General features: G+C 38.2%; 1 protein-coding gene across 1 annotated transcript in view; it reads right to left on the bottom strand.

The window, feature by feature from the left end:
• Window positions 1-22,978, bottom strand: part of ZNF804B (zinc finger protein 804B) — a gene marked incomplete at both ends in the record, with an annotated part of 214,556 nt that overhangs the window by 21,600 nt on the left and 169,978 nt on the right. Inside the window, one exon of the mRNA XM_081343513.1 lies at window positions 14,658-14,801. Within this exon, the coding sequence (XP_081199639.1) occupies window positions 14,658-14,801 (144 nt within the window). The remainder of the gene's footprint in view (window positions 1-14,657; window positions 14,802-22,978) is intronic.

The raw sequence follows: 22,978 nt of genomic DNA, 5'->3' as shown, positions 1-22,978 counted from the left end.
CCAAGTGACAGCAACATCAGGGAAAGGAATAGGAGTACCATGGCCTGAAGGAGAAACTGGAGATGATGTGCAAAGTAAAGGGCAAATTGATCCCAGTAGTGGCAGGAGCACTCAGGACTGTGACTCCTAAGCTGGGAGAGTGGCTTCAACAGATGCCAGGAATGACTTCAAAGCTCTCTGTCCAAGAGAATGTGCTGCTAGAAACAGCTAACATCCTCCGCAGAATACTCAAACTCCCAGGCTTCTGGTAGAAGGATCTGAAATTGAGGATGACACAGATGTCTATAAGGGTGAGAAGAGGTTTTTTAAAATATAAATTTCATGACACATATACATCTACACAAAACATCCACATATGCACAAATCAAATGTCAGGCTCCATAGAAATTTATTATATAAATTACACTAAATATTTGAATTGGTTACCATTTTCATATTTTCTGACATTTGATACATGACCTTTGAATATTTCTAACTACAGTAACACTTTTTTAAAGTAACATTAATCTGATTTCCATTAATCAGTCTACAGTATTGGCCTGCAGGGCCTTACTTTTGGTATATCTTGTATGAATGCATGTGCATGACTGTTACTACAGGTGATGAGAGGAAACAGAAAATGTCTTTGGAGATTCTCAATCATCCAGGTCAGGGCTTTTCAACCATGTACCACTTTTAGGATAAGGCAATATCCGAGTACCACCAGTCGCCCAGCAAGTTGTCAAAAACTTGACCAAAAAAAAAAGGAAAAAAAGTACAGGTAGTCCTTGACTTACAACAATTCATTTAGTGACTGTTCGAAGTTACAACGGCACTGAAAAAAGTGACTTATGACCATTTTTCACACATATGACTGTTGCAGCATCTCCAGGGTCAGGTGATTTACATTTGGATGCTTGGCAACTGATTCATACTTATGACGTTCACAGTGTCCCAGGGTCATCATTCAGATTGCAGGGTGCCTGTGGGGGGGAATCTGTGAGTCTCTGGTGGAGGGGGGTGGGACTGGGGTGGGTGCCTTCCTTTCCTCCCTCTCTCCCATTGTCCCTTTCTTCCTTCTTTCTTTCCTTTCCTTTCTTTCCTTTCCTCCCTCTTTGTCCTTCCTCCTTCCCTTCCTCCCTTCCATTGTCCCTCCCTCCCTCTCATTGTCCCTCCCTCCCTCTCATTGTCCCTCCCTCCCTCTCATTGTCCTCTCCTTCCTTCCTTCCTTCCTTCCTTCCTTCCTTCCTTCCTTCCTTCCTTCCTTCCTTCCTTCCATTGTCCCTCCCTCTCTCTCATTGTCCCTTCCCTCCTTCCTTCCTTCCCTCCCTCTTTGTCCTTCCCTCCCTTCCTTCCTTTCCTCTCTTCTATTGTCCTGCGCTACTCTGCCTATTCCCCAGCCTGGTTTTGGCAGACAGCGATGCATTCTCACCACACGGAGAAGCCAGGCATGGTGAACCAGTGACATCACGGCCCTGCCTCTGCACGCGCACAGGCAGGGCCCAGATGTCACCAGTTCACCTCACTCAGCCACTCCGTGTGGTGAGGAGAATGCGCCACTGCCTGCCAAAACCAGGCAAAGCAGGTGCTCTACTAGGAGCCAGGCCCTCCCATTCTAAGATTCTCCCCAACTGGTGCACCTCACACAACCTGCCCATCTCCCATTTTCAGGCACATACATTACGAACTGGCTACTTCTCCCAGTCATTTTCCCCTACCAGAACTCAGCGTTCAAGCCAGGTTCCACGATCCTCTCCATGTACAGTGCTGTCCTCTCCCCAGTGCTGTCGAGAGATGCCCATTTCTGGCCACATTGCTACCATTCTCAAGTTAATTTGCACCTGCCTGAAGGAAGAGAGCAACACTTTTCTCCCTGCTCCAAAGGAAGGGAGACAAACCCACATCGCCACCAAGTCACCCATCCTTTGGGTGAATCTCCTTGCAATGCAAAACTGTGGGGGTTCTGTCTTTTGCAAAGGGCAGCATACGCGCCCCACGAGCAAAGGAGGAGAACTTCTTGGATGAGAAGCAAAACATCTTCAGAGAAAAACAAGAAAGTCCAATTGTCTTATGAAAAAGCACCTTTGGGAGGAAACAGGAAAAACTTTGGTCAGGGGGAAATGAAATTAGACATTACAGAGAAAGATAATGACCTTCTTGCAAACAACCTGATTTATTTGTTAGATTTTGGTTCTACCTTTCCATCAGAAGTTTATAGTTTTATACCAAGAACTCTGTCTTCAAGTTCTTTTCTGAGAACAACTACAAATTTATATGGTAGGTTGAACTGGATGTTCGTGATTGGCCCAGACTAAGCCGCTAAATTTCCATAGGATGGATGGACTTAAACATGGGTTTCCAAAGGATGGCATAAGAACATTAGGAAGAGATAAACTGAGATTGACTGTAGTATGTTTAAATATGAGTATGTATGCTAGCCTTCAAATGCTTGATACATATTATATTCACCAGTATAGAGAAAAGAGGATTACTTTAGTCCATCGTCCAGTATATAGCAGCTAGGTTTTAATAACATGCTGTTACCTCTTCTGTTGCTAGTTCATTCCAGAGGAATACAGATGTATTGACTCCTTCTATATGTGTACTTCAATACTTTTAGATATTACATCAATTTCAATGTAATATTAATTTTGTTCATGGTTAGACCACTCAAATGAAAAAGACTGGTGGATCCTGCCAGGAAAAAGATTATCTTGATTACCAATATTCACGCGTATCTTCTATTAATTGAGTTAATGTGAGGCATCCATATCTTGAAGTCCATCATCTACTTCAGATTTTTCAACTGAAAATTTGTTTTTGGTTTTTTCCCTCTACAAAAAACAACAACAAAAAACCTGGATTATGTCCACGACAGGTATGGAGATTTGGCCTCAGAAGTGGAAATGAAGCTTGCTTTGTTCTCCTTTACTTGCTTAATTTGTTCTATAGTCTTTAGCCATTCAGAACACCTTACAGGGGAGATGGGTGGCATAAAAAGTTAATAAATAAAATTGAAACCTAGATATTTCCTACTGGCACCTTCAACACCATAGTTGATAATTACAGGTATTTTATTGTTAAGGTATAGTTTATACAAGTTTATAGTTTATACAAGTAGCTATTTGAGTGCTACTCCATTTTTAATTTTTTGTGATACACAGTACATTTTGAAAAATGTGCACTTCTAAAGAAAAATGGGGAAAGGATATAGTAAAAATGTTCATTGATCACGTCCTGACATGCACAGCAGCTTGAGGTACTAGAATCAGATAACAGAATCTGTACTTCTGTGAATAACATAATACATCAAATTGTTGTAAAGTGAGGGCTATTTCTTTAATCATTAAATGAACTATCTTGTGAGTTTTCTTTCCCTAATTCCAATAAGACTAAATTGCTATTTTATCATTTAAATTTAAATTCACTCTCAAAAATGATAAATATAATTTCACAGTGTATCAAACATTTAACAATACAGTAAAGCTTATCAAGACATTACAGGCTAAAGATTCTTTCATTGCTTGGTAGAGCTTTCTGAGGGCTTGATGGCAAGAAAATCCTATTACTGTGAGCAACCTGTCTCTTTAGGGATGACTTCAGCTAATTTATTTGCACAATAAACAAGTAACAGTAGAGGTCTTTTGCATAAGGTATGTTGCTTCTTAATAAAGCCCATTTAACTATATAGATTTATGAGTTTAAAACAAAGACTTATATAAACTGACATTTAAAATGGGGATATAGTGCCTCAAGTCATAACAAGGGAGAAGATTGTGTTCAGTGGCATTTGATAATTTTATTCCTCTTGCCCAAGCACTGATTTCATAAATGTGATTGTGTTAATGCAGAAGTTAAGCATATTAGCGGAACTAGGTTATCAACATATTTCAGAAAGAAATTCATTTTAGAATAGGATGTAGTATTGATTTCTATTTCAGAATGATATTGGGATAGAGAAAATAAAACATATAATTCATTAAAGAGATGCTATATTAGGTCTTCTCATTATTTACAATTTCAAATTATGGCTAGGACTTATATTACATATACTAATTATATATTATCTAATCTATTATTTCTTTTCTTTTGCCAGCTTATTAATTCTTACACACAGTTGTATAATAGCCAATTAAGGTGCCTATATCAGTTTGATTAAGCTATCTTATTTAAGAATCTGGCAAAGTAAGGTGGGTTTTTCTTAACCTTGAAGCAATTCAGGATCAATCATTCTGACTTTGGCCAGACCTAGAACTTCCAGAACATAAGTTTTGATATGCAGCAAACATTGTTTTTCTACCCAATTTCATTTACATGATTGCTATGGGTATGCAGTTATGAGATAATGCCCATTTGAACTCTCAGAGTAAAGGCAAAATAATAATGGTGTTGATAGTGTTGTTAATTTTTTCTTTGTTAGTTAACATAGATTTTGTGAGGTCACTATCCTAAACAAATCTGAACATTCTGATTATCGCAGACATCTTTAGGATTTAATACTTTGTTCTAGTATCACAGATATCATAGAAGCTGAAAATGCTGCTGGTCTAAACAATGTTGTTAACAAATGTTGTAACTATAAATATTGGTTTACATCTGATAAATGATATTTATTTGTTAACACAGGTTACATTCAAACTTTATCCATGTCATCTCTCAATTAGTCCAAATTCAATATATCTGCTTCCCTACAATTTTTCCCAATTTTTAAAAACTGCGATAGTCATAAAATTGATTTAGACAATTGTTTCTAGAGATACAAAACTATCCATCCAAAAGTTGTTAATATGCACATCAAAGTTTTCCAAATTAGAAAATTAACTTCAGTTGTTGGCTTCTAGTATTTAATATCATGCTGATACAGTATAACTCCAGATTCAGGAAACTAAATCTTCTCATTAATTGATAATTGCACTTTCTGTAAAAATATTTTCAGAATTGAAGAATCCCATAAAGTTTTCTAAACAAAAAAAATGTATTTTTTTATTTTCCAGATTTACGAACTAGAATTCCTCTCAGAATATTTTTTGCGGCTAGACTTAATTTAATTTTATTTTAATTTTATATTGTATTGTTTTTAAATTTTGCCTTGTAAACCACCCTGAGTCCTTTGGGAGTAGGGCGGTATATAAACCAAACAAACAAACAAACAAACAAACAAACAAACAAACAAACAAACAAACAAATAAATAAATAAATAAATAAATAAATAAATAAATAAATAAATAAATAAATAAATAAAATAAGAATCTGGGAATAATATTCATCCAAAGGGTGAAATTTAATGACTCCGATCAGTGATATCTGAAGAAATCACTCTCTCTATTTTATTTTATTACATGCTATTAGCTGAATTATATCTGTTGATATATCCATTATATACCTAGATATATCATGAATTTGGTACAAATATGAAAATGATATTCCTTAAATGGATGGGCAACCAAATTTTCACCTTATGATATCATTTTGATTTGGACCGGTTAATAGAGTATCCTGCTATTTTACCTATATCCATAGAAAATTTATATATTTCATTTTTTTCACCTCTAATAATTAAAATCATTGCTCTGTTTTTCTATTTTAGTCAAGAACTTAACTGGGTTTTTACTGTTTTCTCAGCATAAACTAATTAGTATGAATTCTGTCTGCTATTACAGTAACTAATTCATACTTCTTTTTCCGTATATCACAGATGGGCATCTGTGCCCATAAATATTTCTTTTAAATTATTTTCTCTTTTATTTTTAATATTTTAATCTTTGTTTTTGTATAATGTCTAAGCAATAATTGACCTAAGTTATATGCTTTATATAATTCCAATTCAAAAATTTGATCACCTGCAATCTGATCTGTTCAAAGGTTTTACTTACATATGCTGTAAAAAGATTCCATGTGCCTGTATACAATATTCATAGATATGTGAAAGATAAAATCTGTTAAGTCTCCATTAGAGATGCTTACCGTTATAGATGAAATCTCTACATCTCTTTATAAAACATCCATCTCCCAAACTTTAGGATAATTAGCATTCAATGTTGCCCTCATATACAACTGAACATGTTGTACAAACAGCTGCTCTGTTTCTTTCAAATACTGTTGACTTTAAATTTCATAAGGCAACCAAGGTCTCTCTTTCTGGAGTCTCATTCAACAATTCAGTTCTGCATATTAATAATAAACCTTTATTGTCAAAGTACAACATGTGTACATTGAGATTAGCTGAGCCTCCCCCCATGCTCTCTCCCCCCAACACACAGTGACAACAAACCCTCCATCCCACCACACTATGTGAACCAACTACACCACACACCGGCCTCCCAAGTCAATTCTGCATAAGATTATGTCCCATTTAAAAGCCTAACAGCCCACGGATAAAAGCTATTTTTCAGCCTGTTGGTACGGCTGGCTATACTCCTACCCGATGGTAGGAGAGTAAAGAGATACCGTCCAGGGTGTGAGTCATCCCTGAGAATCTTCCTCACTCTTCCAAGGCAACGAGCCCTGGCGATGTCATCCAGTGGTGTCAGGGAACAGCCCACAATGTCTTGTGCTGTGCTCACTACCCTCTGTAATACTTTCCTATCCGCAGCTGTCAGACCAGCATACCAAACCACAATACCATATGAGAGGACGCTCTCTATAATAGACCGGTAATATTAAATAATTAGCTGTAATTAATCTGAATGTCTGGTAACAAATATACAAGAGAAGGCTGGCTTTTTAGTGAAATAAAAATTGGGGCATGGAAAGATGCAGAAACATCTAGGATGAAACCTCCTTTCTTCACCATTTCCACCTTACAACATTCGGACCTGCCTCCCCAGGATCTTTTTTTTTCACCTTCTTATTTCACTATAAAGATATATTTTTTTTATCTTATAAAACTTCAAAATAGTTTCCATAATAGTCAAATAAGTTTGTCAAGTTGTAAGCATATGGTTAGGCAAAGGACAATAAAATCCATGATCCTGGGTGTTTCAAGCTTTGTGTATTTGCTAGAGAATTCCTGAAGCCTGGTACTATTCATCAATAAACACAAAGACATAAACAACATTTAGATAGTGTGCAAAAGAGACAATCAACAAACCAAAAAGGGAACAAAAAGACCAAAAAAACCTACCCACCAGCCAGGTGAGCATAGATTAAAACCAAAATTAACATCAGACCAACAATCAAAAAGTAGACAATACCCCAGCCAAGGACCTGCCAGGCACGCTAATAGTAAACAGCCCAACCAAAGAATGTCTAAGACCACTCCCACCAACACTGACAGGGTAAGCCACTAGTATGTAAATTGAAAGCAAACCCCACTCCTTACTAGCACAGATGATGTTACCTAGTCATCTGCAAGAAAACTGCCAAATTCATCAAGGATCCTAATTTCAATGCTGAGCTGCAAATAATTTCTTTATTGGAATTTAAGACAGCTAATAAAGACACAAGAATCAATATTACAACATCTCTAAAATTATAAAATATAGAAACACACATGGAAAAAAAGAATTTCAGAAGTTCTCAGAAGGAGGTTTGAATCTTAAACTGGCATTCAAAAAGGATGCAATGGATAATAGTAATTGATTTTAAAAAGATCAAATTTATTTATTTATTTATTTTATTATATTTTTATACCGTCCTTCTCCCGAAGGACTCAGGGCGGTGCACAGGGCAATAAATACAAAACTGGATACAAAAGTTAAAAGTGATTAAATAAATGCCCAAGGTTAAAACAATAATTAAGACGTATTAAAACCCCAACCCTAACCCATCAGACCAGGTCAGTTTGCTCAAATAGATACGTTTTTAGATCGCGCCGGAAGGAGCGAAGGTCGGGGGCCATCCGGAGCTCAACCAGCAAGCGGTTCCACAGGTCTGGCGTGCCCACAGAGAACGCTTTCCCCCTGGGGGCCACTAATTGACATTCTTTGATCGGAGGCACCCTGAGGAGGCCCTCTCTGTGGGAGCGCACTGGATGGAAGGAGGTTGACGCCAGCCGCAGGTGTTGCCGTAGGTAATACGGACCCATGCCATGTAGGGCTTTGTAAGTCATTACTAACACCTTGAATCTCACCCAGAGGGCAACCGGCAGCCAATGCAGCTCGCAGAGCAAAGGTGTAACATGGGAGTATCGGGAAACCCCCAGCACAACTCGCGCAGCTGCATTCTGCACCAGTTGGAGCCTCCGAGTGGACTTCAAGGGCAGCCCCATGTAGAGAGCATTACAGTAGTCTAGACAAGAAGTCATGAGCGCATGAGTGACTGTACGCAAGGCATCCCGGTCTAGATAGGGTCGCAACTGGCGCACCAGGCGAACCTGGGCAAAGGCCCCCTTAGTCACAGCTCCAATATGCTCTTCTAAAGAGAGCTGTGAATATAGAAGGACCCCCAAGTTGCGTGCCCTATCTACGGGGGGTAATAGCTCACCCCTCATGGCCAGAGATGGGATAATCAGAATTTCCTGGGATGCCGGCACAAACAGCCACTCAGTCTTGTCAGGGTTGATTCGAAGCCTGTTCCTCCCCATCCAGACCCGGACCGCCTCCAGGCAGCGGGACATCACGTCGAGGGCATCACGGGGGTGCTTTGGGGTCGAAATAAAAAGCTGGGTATCATCAGCATATTGATGGTACCCAACTCCAAAACCACGAATGATCTCACCCAGCGGCTTCATATAGATGTTGAACAGGAGAGGCGAGAGAACCGATCCCTGAGGAACTCCACAAATGAGAGGTCTCAAGGTTGATCTCTGCCCCCCTGCCAACACCGACTGCGAGCATCCCAGAAGGTAGGAGGAGAACCACTGGAGAACTGTGCCTCCCACTCCTAACCCCCTGAGACGTCGCAGCAGGATACCATGGTCGATGGTATCAAAAGCCGCTGAGAGGTCTAAAAGGACTAGGACAGAGGAGCAACCCCTGTCCCGAGCCCGCCAGAGATCATTCACCAGCGCGACCAATGCCGTCTCCGTGCTGTACCCGGGCCTGAAACCCGATTGGTATGGGTCTAGATAATCAGCTTCATCCAAGAACAAAGGGAGCTGTTGCGCCACCACGCTCTCAACAACCTTCGCCAGAAAGCGAAGGTTGGAGACCGGACGAAATAAAGTGGAAGGAGTATAACTAAAATTCTGTTCTGTAGAGATATCAATATCCAAGGTAGCTTAGAATATACTCCCTTTTTGCAATACTGTGATGATATTAGAAGACTGCTATTACCAAGTTGGAAGACTAGGGAAATATAGAAAGCAACAGAAGAATCCATAAGGGTTTTAATAAAACTATGGCTGCAAATCTGGAAACTAATCCAGGGGACTCAAGTATGGAAAAGATCAATCTTTATTCCAATACCAAATAAAGGTGACTTCACAGATTGTGCAAACTATCATACAATATTTACAATTTCATATGCTGGTGAAAAAAAACACATTAGGTTCATCCAATGCAGGTTAGAGTTTCACATGGAATTGAAAAAATAGATCTTCAAGAAAAGACTTATCCTTGTAAGAGTCAACACTGATTTGACAGCACATAATCAAAGCATCACTTATGAGAGGAACAACTATTTCTCCTTTTTGCAATGTTATGATGTCTTTAAAGAATCTTCCACTGAAATCAGTTTAAGGAATGCTTCACAATTGTCAAAAATGGGCAATACCTGTATGTGAAATTATTCAGTCTTGATTACAGGTAATTGACTGAACAAATCCATGTTGCCTTTCGGGGGTGGTATTTTTCAGAAGTAGCTTACCTCTCGCTTCCAAGGGTTGAGGGGCCTAGTCTTCAAGCTGGCTATGTGCTTAAGATTGGATTAGAACTGTCTCCTATTTTAAGCCTGGTGCATTAATCACTACATCAAACTGCCTCTCATTCAGCCAATTAACCTTAATAAATTATATGACATCTACATGGAACACTTACTGATTGGTTAATCAAAATAAGGTGTTGCCCAAGAACACAAATTCAGTCAGCTTTTGATTAATGCCTTGAGCCGTGCAATTTAGCTAAAAAGTACAGTGTTCTAGTTGGTGAGAAGAAATCCTTTATGCTACTTTTTTATTTGAAGGTGGTCTTTAACCTGTTATCTACAAAGAAGCTATGAACAAAATTGGCAGAACTATGGATTGTTACCTTCTCTGATTATAATGCAGCATAAAAATATCATCTGCAGGTTACTTAAGCAATTTTAGAAGATATACAATAATACACTTTTTAAAAGGAGTTAAGCAAAAGTGCATTTCATTGCTTCTCTTCTCATGAACCTCTATACTAATTCTGTTGTTCAGGCTCAATTTAAAAATGAATTTCAATCTGTTAATAAACTCTGTTACTTAGCCTTCTATATGCCAGGGGTGCAATCATTTTAAACCTAAGGTGGATCTAATGGGAACTTTTAATGCCTTAGTATAATTTACAATAAAGACAAATAAGTCGCCAACTACACCAAATTAAACATTACTCTATTTACACATTTGCAACTTTGGTAATTATTGAATGGTTGATAGAATTGGATAACTAAAGATGTCTATTTCACATTTAATCTTCCACCCTATAGATGACTAGTTCAGCTATTATTTTATCTTGTAGAGCAGCATTGAAAAAACATGTGCCCCTATTCTGCGTGAGGTTTATTTTGTCTGATTAAAAATATAGGCCATTTGCTCTTTCTGAATTTCTCTTACAGCAGCTTTTAAAATTAAAAAGAGTTTTATTGCTTTTAACCATGATCTTTTATGATGGAAAGCAACCAAGAAAAACCAACTGATACATCAATATGACATTTCTATTTCGAAAAAAACTCTACTATTTCTGAGAAATGTGCTAGAATATATGCCTATATATTATGTAGGGAGGCCTAAAATTATATGCAAATGGAAGAAAAGGCTGACAATGCTTCAATTCGATCAATATGAAGCAAACAATCCTGATTAACAGAAAGAAAGTTGCTATTGGAAATATATGTTTTTTGTAGGAAAGGGCGATTATAGGATTATGCTCATATAATTTGAATCTGAAATAATTTTATATTTTATGGATCAATTAAGTAAAGATACATTTTCTCTTTTAAAAAATAATAATCCGTCCCTATAGTTTTAATATTTTTATTTTAAATTTAACTCGTTGGTCATAAAAAAGGCAGCCAGTGGGAAAGAACATAGCATTTTTATGGCTGCTGAATCATTGCAAAGTCATCTGAAATCACCTGATGCCAGTAGATGGAATTAAATCAATTTACTAGGAGAAATCTTGGTTCTTCTGTTGCAGTATCAGTGTAGCATAACTCATTTTCATAATTAGAAGAAGCTCTTTTTGCGGCAATAAATACATCACATAGTTAGTAAAATCACTGCTCTGTGTCACATGGCTGGGAAGAAGTAAAGAAGTCAGCAACTTTCCTACTGTTGCCTGATTACCTATTCTTAGGGGTGCATTGAGTGATATTTTTTCCTTGAATTCTTTTTTGTTCCATAACCCTTGCCCTGATTCAGCTCACTTTCAAACTCAATTTTGTTGTTGTTGTTAGCTTATCCTCCCCAGATAGTCAATTTATCCCATTTTATTCAGGCTATGGAGAATTATGTCATTGGAGTTGGGATTTTACCTATATGTATGCTGTTAGAAATACAGAGAGGGTTCCAATTCAAATTACATAACCAATTACATTGGTTTGGAAAGAATAACAAGGAAAAGCATTTTTAATATAGTTTTTTGGAGGGGTTTTTTCAATCCCTCTTTGGTTATAGAAAACATGGATCTGCCTTATTTTTCCCCAGTAAACCAACTGTGACCCTTGTCAGTTCAGTATTTATAAAGTTATTTTGCTGATGGACAAATAGACATTATCCTGAACTCCTTTAAATTATTTCCAAAATTGTATTGGACTAGGAACAATAGAGGTTTATAACTAATCTTGCTCTGTTTTATAATAAACGTTTTTACTATGATATGGGAGTCTCAGTAATTTCACATGCATACCTGTGGTATGATAAAGTAAAAGTTAATCCTGGCTTTAACATTCATGTTATTAGGCAATCAATTGCACATGTATGGTATAAAAGAAGATTAGTTGATAAAGTGCCACTTTGGCTATCACGTCATGAAGCACTACATAGAAATGAGATAATTTTGGAATGTAAATGGATGACATATCGAGACTTATTGATAAGTGAAAAAGAGGGATTTAAGATAAAAACAAGAGAACAACTAGTAAGTGAAGAATTTGCTTGTGATTGGTTTAATTATTATAGAATTTTTGAAATAGTTAAACTTGATAAAAAGGTTTTGTTTTCACAGGAACTAAATCCGAATTCGATGTTAACTTATATTCTGAAGATGACAGTTTTTAAAGTATGTAAAATGCTATTATGAATACATTAAAGAATGTATGGTAAAACGGGCAAAAATTGTAGGTATAATATAAAGGTAAAAGGTAAAGGTTCCCCTGCACATGCATGCTAGTCGTTTCCGACTCTAGGGGCCGGTGCTCATCTCCGTTTCAAAGCCGAAGAGCCAGCGCTTGTCAGAGGACGTTTCCGTGGTCATGTGGCTGGCATGACTAGACGCCAAAGGCGCATGGAACGCTGTTACCTTCCCACTGTAGTGGTCCCTATTTTTCTACTTGCATTTTTACATGCTTTCGAACTGCTAGGTTGGCAGAAGCTGGGACGAGTAACAGGCGCTCACTCTGTTACGCGGCACTTGGGATTCGACCCGCCAAACTGCCGACCTTCTGATCGACAAGCTCAGCATCCTAACCCACTGAGCCACCGCGTCCCTACAGGTATAATATAATGCTAGATAAATGAGAGAATGAATAGATGAAGGGACTAAAATTTACATTAAATCAGGGCTTTTTTTGTCATAGAACCCTCAGAACGGAGTTCCGGCATCTTTTTTGGATGGATCCTAGTAGGGTATGCAAGGCAGGTTGTAAGATATGTGTGAGTTCCGACACCTTTTTCTTTTACAAAAAAAGCACTGCATTAAATTATAGTCTGAAAGAAAACTTTTATAAAATGATGTATCATTAGTATTTGACCCCAGATAGACTAGCAAAAATGTATGGGCTGCCCTTGAGGACCACTCGGAGGCTTCAGCTGGTGCAGAATGCAGCCGCGCGAGTTGTGATGGGGGTTTCCCAATACTCCCATGTAACACCTTTGCTCCACGAGCTGCATTGGCTTCCGGTTGCCCTCCGGGTGAGATTCAAGGTGCTGGTGATGACCTATAAAGCCCTTAATGGCTTGGGCCCGGGATATCTGAGGGAACACCTGCTGCCGGCATCAAGCTCCCTTCGTCCTGTGCACTCCCACAGGGAGGGTCTTCTCAGGGTACCGCCGGTAAAAGATTGCCGGCAGACAATACCCAGGGGGAGGGCCTTCTCTGTGGGTGCGCCAGCCCTTTGGAACCAGCTGCCTGTAGAGCTTAGGACTGCCCCTGACCTTCGCTCATTCCGCCAGGACCTGAAGACCTGGCTCTTCGAGCTTTCTGGCCTGGACTGAGAGTATTAACTGGAGTTTTAATTGTATTTTAATTGTAATTGGGGTTTTTAGTTCAAGGTTAGTGTAATCATTTTAATTGTTTTTATTTTTTGTAACTTGTATTGTTTTTAAAAAAAACCTTGTGAACCACCCTGAGTCCTACGGGAGAAGGGCGGTATATAAGTCTAATGAAATAAATAAATAAATAAATAAATAAATAATAAATAAATAAATAAATAAATAAATAAATAAATAAATAAATAAATAAATAAATAAAAAAAGTGCTGGAAATGTAGTCAAAATCCAAGTTATTTTATCATATGTGGTGGCCTTACAAATATGTGAAAACATACTGGATAAACAACAATGACAATGCAAAAAATATTTAAGATACAAATATTAATGAAACCTGAAGCTTTTCTTTTAGGTATGATGGACAAGTGAATTGAAAAATAATTTCGGGTGCTATTTTTTCACATGGTGATGGCTGTAAGGATTATACTTGCCAAACACTGGAAAGAAAAAGAGATGCCGACTGTTGATGAATGGATTTTGAAATTGACTGAATTAGCAGAGATGGCGAAACTAACACCTTTCATTAGGGATAATGGACTAGACAACTTTATAAGAAACTCAAAACAGTTTGTGGACTTTTTACATGCTAAATATAATAACATATGGTTAACAGAGCGTTTGAAGATTAGTATAATGTTTAGCTCAATCCATTGACTGCTTTTTCCTCTTTTTTCTTTTACACACACACACACACACACAAACACACACATTAAAAGTGGAGGAGAATTTATTGCTTTTTTCCTTTTCTTTCAGCACTCAAGCAGAGTAAATCCTACATGTTAAGTGTTAAATTTAATTGACCACTTTTTCCTCCTTTTTTGTACACTATTTTTTTTCTTTTTGTGTTGTGGTTAAAGTTGAATGTATGTTTTTGTTTTATTACATTTTGTTTGTTTATTTTACTGTTCTGCATTTTATTCTCTATGATAAAACATTAAACTTACTATAAGTCATTTCACTTTAGGCTGAACTATTGAATTGATTATATGAATTGGTCTAACTACAACAAGTTATGTAACAGCCCTTGAACATGCACTGTAATCACCTCCTACAAGCTGATTACATGACTGATTTGCTAAGATTGATGCAATAAAGCAAAATACTTGACATGGCTTTTTAGGTTTACCTGCTTATGAGCATGATCATAGGAATTGATGTGGTTGTCAAATTCATGGTGTTTATGGTACTGCTTGTCACATAATTCACAATAAAAGTTGGCCTTCACATCTTCCAAAGCCCTTTCTGCTGCCTTCTCCTTTTCAGCAAAATCCTGCAAGGGCAAAAGCAGATGAAATAATACTTGATTAGTATCAAAAAATGGTGTGCATAATTTCCTATTTATAAGGGACAGTGCTGTTATTACACAGAGAGAAATGATACAAACAAGCAGCAAGGGCAGAGAAACCTGTGGAATGTATGTTGTGTCCCAATCATCTTAATTATTTGGGTTTCTATGGACCTTGTTTGAAAAAGAGGCAGTACCCCTTTTTCTGCGGAGAATAAGTGGTCTCTGCCTAGCTTTCATCAGCAAAAAAAGCATTTAAATCATAAAGTGTGATGAACAGCTCAAAATGAATGAATGATTCATTATTTACCATAATGATGTGGGAAAAATGCTCCATAGATAATCTAAAACAGTGCTTCTCAACCATATTGGCTGAGGAATATTAGATGTTGAATTCCACACAACAATTGTCAAGGTTGAGATACATGATATTTTACTAGATATAAATCTATACATGAATATTAAAGAAATATTAACCTGGCTTAATTATTACTCCAGCCATATTAAAGATTGCAGATGACAATGCAAAACAACAGGAATAGAAAAAAAAAGAACCATAATAACAGGATATTACTATATAAGGATCATGGTCCCAATCCTGTTAGCAGTTCGTACATTAAGGGCAGTAAAAGGAACAAGCATATATACGATTGAAATCAGTTAATCATCTTAGAAGTGTTGATAGCTATGTTAGGCTTTTCTAAGCATTTTACGTATCATTGCATCTCAAGTGATTGAATTTCTCTTTTAAATCTAAAAGACTAGTATAGAATTCAACAAGCACAATAATATAAGTTTAAATTTGTGGCTATGTAATACCCAAAATCTGCCATGATTAAAGCAGTAATCTTGTATACAGTATTTTCACTCAGGGATCCTTTTACATGATAGATATTTGAGCCATGCATGATAGTTTTTAACATGTTGTACAAATGGAAAGTAAGGGACGCGGTGGCTCAGTGGATTAGGACGCTGAGCTTGTCGATCAGAAGGTCGGCAGTTTGGTGGGTCGAATCCCGAGTGCCGCGTAGCAGAGTGAGCGCCTGTTACTCGTCCCAGCTTCTGCCAACCTAGCAGTTCGAAAGCACGTAAAAATGCAAGTAGAAAAATAGGGACCACTACAGTGGGAAGGTAACAGCGCTCCGTGCGCCTTTGGCGTCTAGTCATGCCGGCCACATGACCACGGAGACGTCCTCGGACAAGCGCTGGCTCTTCGGCTTTGAAACGGAGATGAGCACCGGCCCCTAGAGTCGGAAACGACTAGCACGCATGTGCGGGGGAACCTTTACCTTTACCTTTACCTTACAAATGGAAAAACTGCTAGATCAATTAACTCAAACTTAGTTTGATTTTTTTTATTCCAAAACAGCTGGAATACTATTTGAATAGCATCACATTGACAAAATCACCAGCAGTCAATTGCAAAAAGCTGCTGATATCTTTATCTACAGTGATATCTTTAATATAATCAAACACTATCAAACCACAACATCTGCCTATCCCAGCTCCTTGGGAAGGGCTCAGTAGGTGGACAAAATGAAAATCTAGACTAATCATCTGGCTGACTCTGTGACCATCCGTAAACATATGTCACCCATCTGTCTCCCATTAATGATTGCAATTTTTAATAATGAGAGCTAGTTTGATGTAGTGGTTAAAGTTATGATGCTAAAACCCAGGAGCTTGTGAGATTTAATTCTTTGTTCCCTTGGTCAAAAAGCAACCTGTGTGATTTTGGGTCAGTCACTTTTTCTCAACCTTAGGAAGGAAACAATGGCAAGCCACTTCTGAATTCCTGTCAAAAATGTTGCCAGGAATCAAAACTGACAAAAAGCACCACACAAATACAAAATATTTAAATAATGTTGAAGAACATAATTTGGCAAGAATCTTACTGCTACTTAGAGCTTCTATTTGAGCAATGTGTGTCCTTTACAATCACAATTATAAAAGTAGATATTCATGTTTTCAGTGGTTTTAAGCCTGTAATATGAATTCCAGGATGTAATGTCATATGGCAATTCCATTACTGCAGAATTACTTTGATTCTATCTGAGGCAACGCTAATGGTTACTTTTTGATTTAGTGAAACAGCTTAGAGAGGTTGCCAGACTTATTTTAGGACACATTTTTACATAGGCACTGATTTCTAAAGCCACTTTCTAGATGCAATATTACATTTTTTATTTCATTTATCTTTTTTCATTCCATTTTTATTGTACCATTTATTTAATAGCCCGTCTTGAACACACACACAATAAGTAAAATATATTCCACTTAAAACAGTATTTTGTGGCTGTATTTCTTGGCATCAGTCTGTCCTTATTCTTCCCTTCCCCCATTCCTACCTCAAGGGAGTGGCTGTTAAAGTATTATTAATGTGGGTAGGTGGGGTTGCCATTTGCCAGATATCAGTATTATTGTCCCCAAATTCTTGATTGGTTGGTTGGATGCAGCTTGTGATGAATGTGCAGGCAATATAAGACTTCATAAGGTCCCATGAAGTGCACAGCTTCCCATTTTGCATATTTTTACTGCTGAGGTAAATTGTAGAATAATTGGGTTCTAATAGTATAATCAAAAGAATAACCCTGGTGTCTAAACCAGAAAAATTTGAAGTGTCTAAAGCACTGAAAAATCAATGAAATATTGTACCATAACTTCTATTCAGTTATTATTAGTCCTGTGTGAAGGTAAATGTCATGGTTTCGATAGATAAAACCCATCAAAAGAACTTTGAAGCAAAATTCTTCCTTAAAGAACATTTATTCGGGATACATAGTATTGGCACTACATAGTTGGACCCCAAAACTAAATCCCCTTCCCCCCAGATAAAAATTAACAAAGTACAATTCCCACCCCCAATAAACTGTAATGAATCACAGTCCCCAATTAACTTAAAGTGCGGGCTTTCTCTTCAGCCCGCTAAAATGTTGCTCCCCCCATGTGGCTACATTCCCAGTGGTTGCTGGCCTCCCTGCTATGACTGTTGCACCCCCAGTGGATGCTGACCTCCCAGTGGCTGCTGTGGTATCTCCAGTTGCTGCAAGTCCCCCAGCGGTTGCTGTACATTCAGGAGCTGTTGCCAACCCCACTGCTGCTGCACTCCCAATGGCCGCTGACCTCTTGATGGTGGCAGTGGCATCCCCAGTTGCTGCATGCCTCCCAGCAGTCCCCCCAGCAGTTGCTGCAGATTCAGAAGGTGCTGCCAGCCTTACTGTTGCTGCGCTCCCACCTGTAGCTGGTCTCCCAATGATGGCTGCGGCATCCCTAGTTGGTGCAGGTCTCCCAGCAGTTGTTGCACATTCAGGGGCTGGTACCAGCCCCACTGCTGTGGTGTTCCCACCTGAGACTGACCTCCCAGTGGCAGTGGATGTGGCATCCCCAATTGTTTCAGGGGCTCCAATGGTTGTGGCGCTCTCAACAGATCACACAGCTGTTCAATTACATTATGGTGAACACTCACATCTGAGTGTTCCCCCTGTGTAGGCTTCGGGCTTGGGTGGTGCCGACGGTCAGGGTTTTCACAGTACCTGTAGCGATCCTGGCTTTTAGAGGAGTGACAATGTCTCAGACCACCGTATTTAGAGTGGCAGCCAAGACTGTCCCTTATTGCAGGGCTAGAGGTTAGTACTGGTGGCTTCGAAGACAGGGAAGCCGCTTGTGCTCCATAGGCAGTGATGGAGCTTCTTTTAGGTAGGGACAAGCATCTGCTCTGCCGATCATTGTAATCACTTGCATGGGAAGAGTGAGAGGATTGCTCCCCACTCTTCATCTCTAGCCCCTCAAACCTCTCCACCAACTTCTCCACTGATTGGTTAAGGGCCATGGACAGATACTTCCATTCTCTGGAATCCTCAGTAGCTGTCGATTTCCTGATTCTCCAGTGGCCTGGGGAACACAATTCTTGAGAGATTCCCTCTTGCAAATCTACTTCGGTCACCTTCAAAAAACTTGCTTTTGGCAGGATCATCTTGAGGGGATTGGAGTCTCCACCGAGCAGGGTCCACTCCAATGACCATATCAGCTCTCACATTTTGGGTCTTGCCCCCAGCTGTAAGTCCTGAGAAGATTCCTTCTCCACCGGTGCACAGGCTTGTGCTCCCTCCACTGAGGTGGCCGCCATGGCTGGTGTGCTGGATCCAGACACTTCATCCTTCTCCATGTTGAGATCTTCCCTGAGTCTTTGTCAGTCTATCCCTTCACTTAGGGACAGTGATTAGAGCTCAGGACCCCAAGGTGGTTAAGGTAGAAATGTCAGTTTTTGGGTTAATGTCATGGTTCTGATAGATGAAACCCAATAAAAGAACTTCGAGGTAAAATACTTCCTTAACGAACTTTTATTCAGGATACAAAGTATCGGTACTACATAGTTGAACCCCAAAACTAAATTCCCTTCCCCCAGCTACAAAGTAACAAAGTACAATTCCCACCCCCAATAAACTGTCATGAATCACATTCCCCAATTAACTTAAAATGTGGGCTTTCTCCTCAGCCCACTAAAATGTTATCAGCTTGTCCTTGGTTTCCCACAGCAGCGTTGTTATTATGGCTAGCTGAGCTTACATCCCAACCCCCCCTCCTGCTGCACCTGATTTCTAAAAGCAAGAAAGCTGCATTTTCATCAGTTGCCAGAGCAGGAACATCCAATGTTAGCAGCGTTGACAATAAGACTTGTTCAATCTGGCCCTGACATCTATGTTAGGGCAGTCTGAATCTACTTGGTTACTAGATTACCTAGATTATGGAATAAAACTACATCTGAATATGGTTAGGATTTAAGACTTTCTCTGCAAATAAAATGGTATGGGAGAACCACTATAGATCCATCATCACCTAGAGCTCCATCACTCTTTTTTATCTTTGTCCAGATGTTAGGCTTTATAACAATATCTGAATGAGGCTGTACAAATGGGTGCAAAATGAAACATCAGTTTATGTATGAATAAGAGCATAACAAGCATACAAATTTCTTAGAAATAATGCAATATATTCTTTGCCCTTAAGGATATGTGCTAAAAATCATAACCTTTTAGACTAGGAAGAAACGTGGTAAGTAAATCAATTTAGTTCAATCATCTTTTTATACAGTTATTTATCTTTTAATATTTTAATAAAATTTCATAGAAAGGCTTTTAGAATTTTCTCCACATTCAGCATAACTATACTGTACCTCTGGATGGTTTCTGATGGATTCATACTTTCATACATTATTCATAATGATGATGATGACAGTGCTTTTTTTGTAAAAAAAAAAAAGGTGCTGGAAGTCACACATGTCATACAACCTGCCTTGCCTACCCTACAAGATTCCATACAAAAAAGGTGCCGGAACTCCGTTCTGAGCGTTCTATGACAAAAAAAGCCCTGGATGATGATGATGATGATGATGTTGGAATGGACCTTGGAGGTCTTCTAGTCCACTCAGTCAGAAAACCCTATACCATTTCAGACAAATGGCTGTCCAGTCTCTTCTTCAAAACTTCCAGTGTTGGAGCATTCATAACTTCTGGACGCAGGTTAGAAATATTATTAAAAAAGTAAAAAAAAAGGTTGTTCCACTGATTAATTGTTCTAACTATCAGGAAATTTCTGTTTAGTTCTAGGTTGCTTCTCTCTTTGGTTAGTTTCCATCCACTGCTTCTTGTCTTGTCTTCAGGTGCTTTGGAGAATAGCTTGACTCTCTCTTCTTTGTGGCAACCCCTGAGATATTGGAACACTGCTATCATGTCACCCCTCGTCCTTCTCTTCATTAAACTACACATACCCAATTCCAGCAACCGTTCCCTATGTTTTAGCCTCCAGTCCCCCAATCATCTTTGTTGCCCTTCTCTGTACCCTTTCTAGAGTCTCAACATCTTTTTTACATCGTGGTGATCAAAACTGGATGCAGTATTCCAGGTGTGGCCTTACCAAGGCACTGTAAAGTGGTATTAGTACTTCACGTGATCTTGATTCTATCCCTCTGTTAATACAGCCTAGCACTGTGTTGGCTTTTTTTTTTTGGCAGCTGCAGCACACTGCTGGCTCATATTTAAGTGATTGTCCAGTAGGACTCAGAGATCCCTCTCACAGTTACTACTATTGAATCAGGTACCACCTATATTATATCTGTGCATTAAAATAAATTCAGATTCTGAAAATGTAAACAATTACTGAAATGTCCTGTTTCAAAAGCAGAACTAATTGACTCTACTGGAGCAATAATTTTCTGCATCCATAAAATCTTCCTTTTCCTTCTTCCTGGTGATACATAATTTGGAAATTTCTGCAATCCAGAAATAGTACATATATACATAATATATTGATGGGCTCTTATTGAATCTAGCCTTATAATGTATTTGCTGATATTTGTATATCAGTGATTGCATGACTTCTGTAGATGCCATACACGAAATAAATAACAAACTTATGTTAAACTGATTCTGAATGTGAAGAATCTGCAGCAGAACTTGTCGAATGTTAGCATCAAGAGACAAAAAGCCAAGAATATCCTGAGACTGATCAAACACAGGTACCACAACTGGAACAATCAGATAATGATGATACACCTGGCACCCAGTTAGTAGAACAAAGAGCAGAGCAGAGATATTATATGAGGCTGCTTGACAAGCAAGGGAGTAAATCGCTTGATTGAAGACAGCTGGCTGCAGACTGATTTAAGAGACAGCCCTGACTCATGTTCCTTTGTTGAAATTAGCCATCTGATCTCTGGCTCTTGTGTGATGTTTGTTTGGACTTTGCTTGTGAAATTCTGACCTCTGGTCTGGCTGATAATTCTGACTTCATTCTCAGAACTTTGGGCTGGATTTTCACTATTCTTCTGCATGCTCCTGTTAAAAACAACCTTTTGGGTAGTCTCCTTTCAGGGACTCTGTTTTGGCTTGCGTTCCTTGTCTGCTGCTATTAGCTGACCTTGAATTAACTGCTAATTATCATAGCAATTGTATGGATGCCTATGCATTTAAAACCAGAATATTTTTTCCTATCATATTCATTCACTTTGTACCATTCTTTCATTTAATCTCTGATGCAGTGTTCCTGTAACCTACTTTAGTATTTGTAACACAGACAAAAAAATGTCATTATATACTGCTAATTGGGAAAGGAATAGGGTCAGCTTTCTGAGATTTCCATATACTGTAATTGTTCCCTCCAGTAGTTTACTTATTTATACTGTTTTTATATGACTTCCTATTAAAAGAAATCTCAAAGCAATGTCCTTTATCTTCTAATATATTTTATGATTTTGCTTTCCCTTTCAAGCCTTGTAAAGCTCTGGAGCCATATATCACATGTATTGGAAACAAAATTCCACAGAAACCCATTGACTTGATTTCTCAGTAAGTATCCGAGGGATTCTCTAGCAAGCCATTTAACTTTGGGTATCTTGAGCTTTTAATATTTCATGTCAAAAATGCAAATGACTACAATGCATTTGATTGCACATTAATGACTGTTAACCCCATAATTTAAATGCCTGTTATTTAATGAAATAATTAATTTTTCTTTTGTTTTTAGGTTATCCTGATTTACATTAAATAACATGATTGAACCTGCTGATTGCTGTTTTAAAGCCTGCACTTGATCTTTTTGATACCATCAATCTTTGCTATATAATTACAATGCATAAATTGAAATATGGATGTATATCATTAATGAAGTATAGACACATGCTGCATTAGAGGTTCCTCATATGCCAGATCCATGGAAGAATGGGTCAAAAAGGAAAGTTTTATCATACTGACATTAAACTGATCTTTTCACTTTTATTTATGTTGATAAATGGTCAGATAAGTGTTTACAGTTTATTCTATTCCATTGAAGACAAAATTCTAATTCTATGAGGATTAAACAGAACATACTTTGTAATGAATAAGTTACAACTGGAATATTTCATTCAAAAACACCTTCTTCCATAACTTATTTTTTACTGAAATTATTGCACAACTTGCTTTCTATACAGATGGTTTAAAATAGCAACTAATTAACTCCTATGTGCATTTTAAGATAATCAACATCCACCTCTATTGCCTTATGCTTGTTTTGTCATGGGAAAAAAAAGCTATATTTTCAAGTTTTCTTATTGATCTGACATGGTGATTACATAAGTATACAGTTCCTAGAAGTCTGAAATGGTTCCCCTTGCTTTGTTATTCAAC

This window comes from Vipera berus (assembly GCF_964194415.1).
Source record: "Vipera berus genome assembly, chromosome: Z".
NCBI classification, from domain to species: domain Eukaryota; kingdom Metazoa; phylum Chordata; class Lepidosauria; order Squamata; family Viperidae; genus Vipera; species Vipera berus.
Note: the sequence above shows the minus strand (reverse complement) of the source record. Positions and strands in the feature narration are given on the sequence as shown.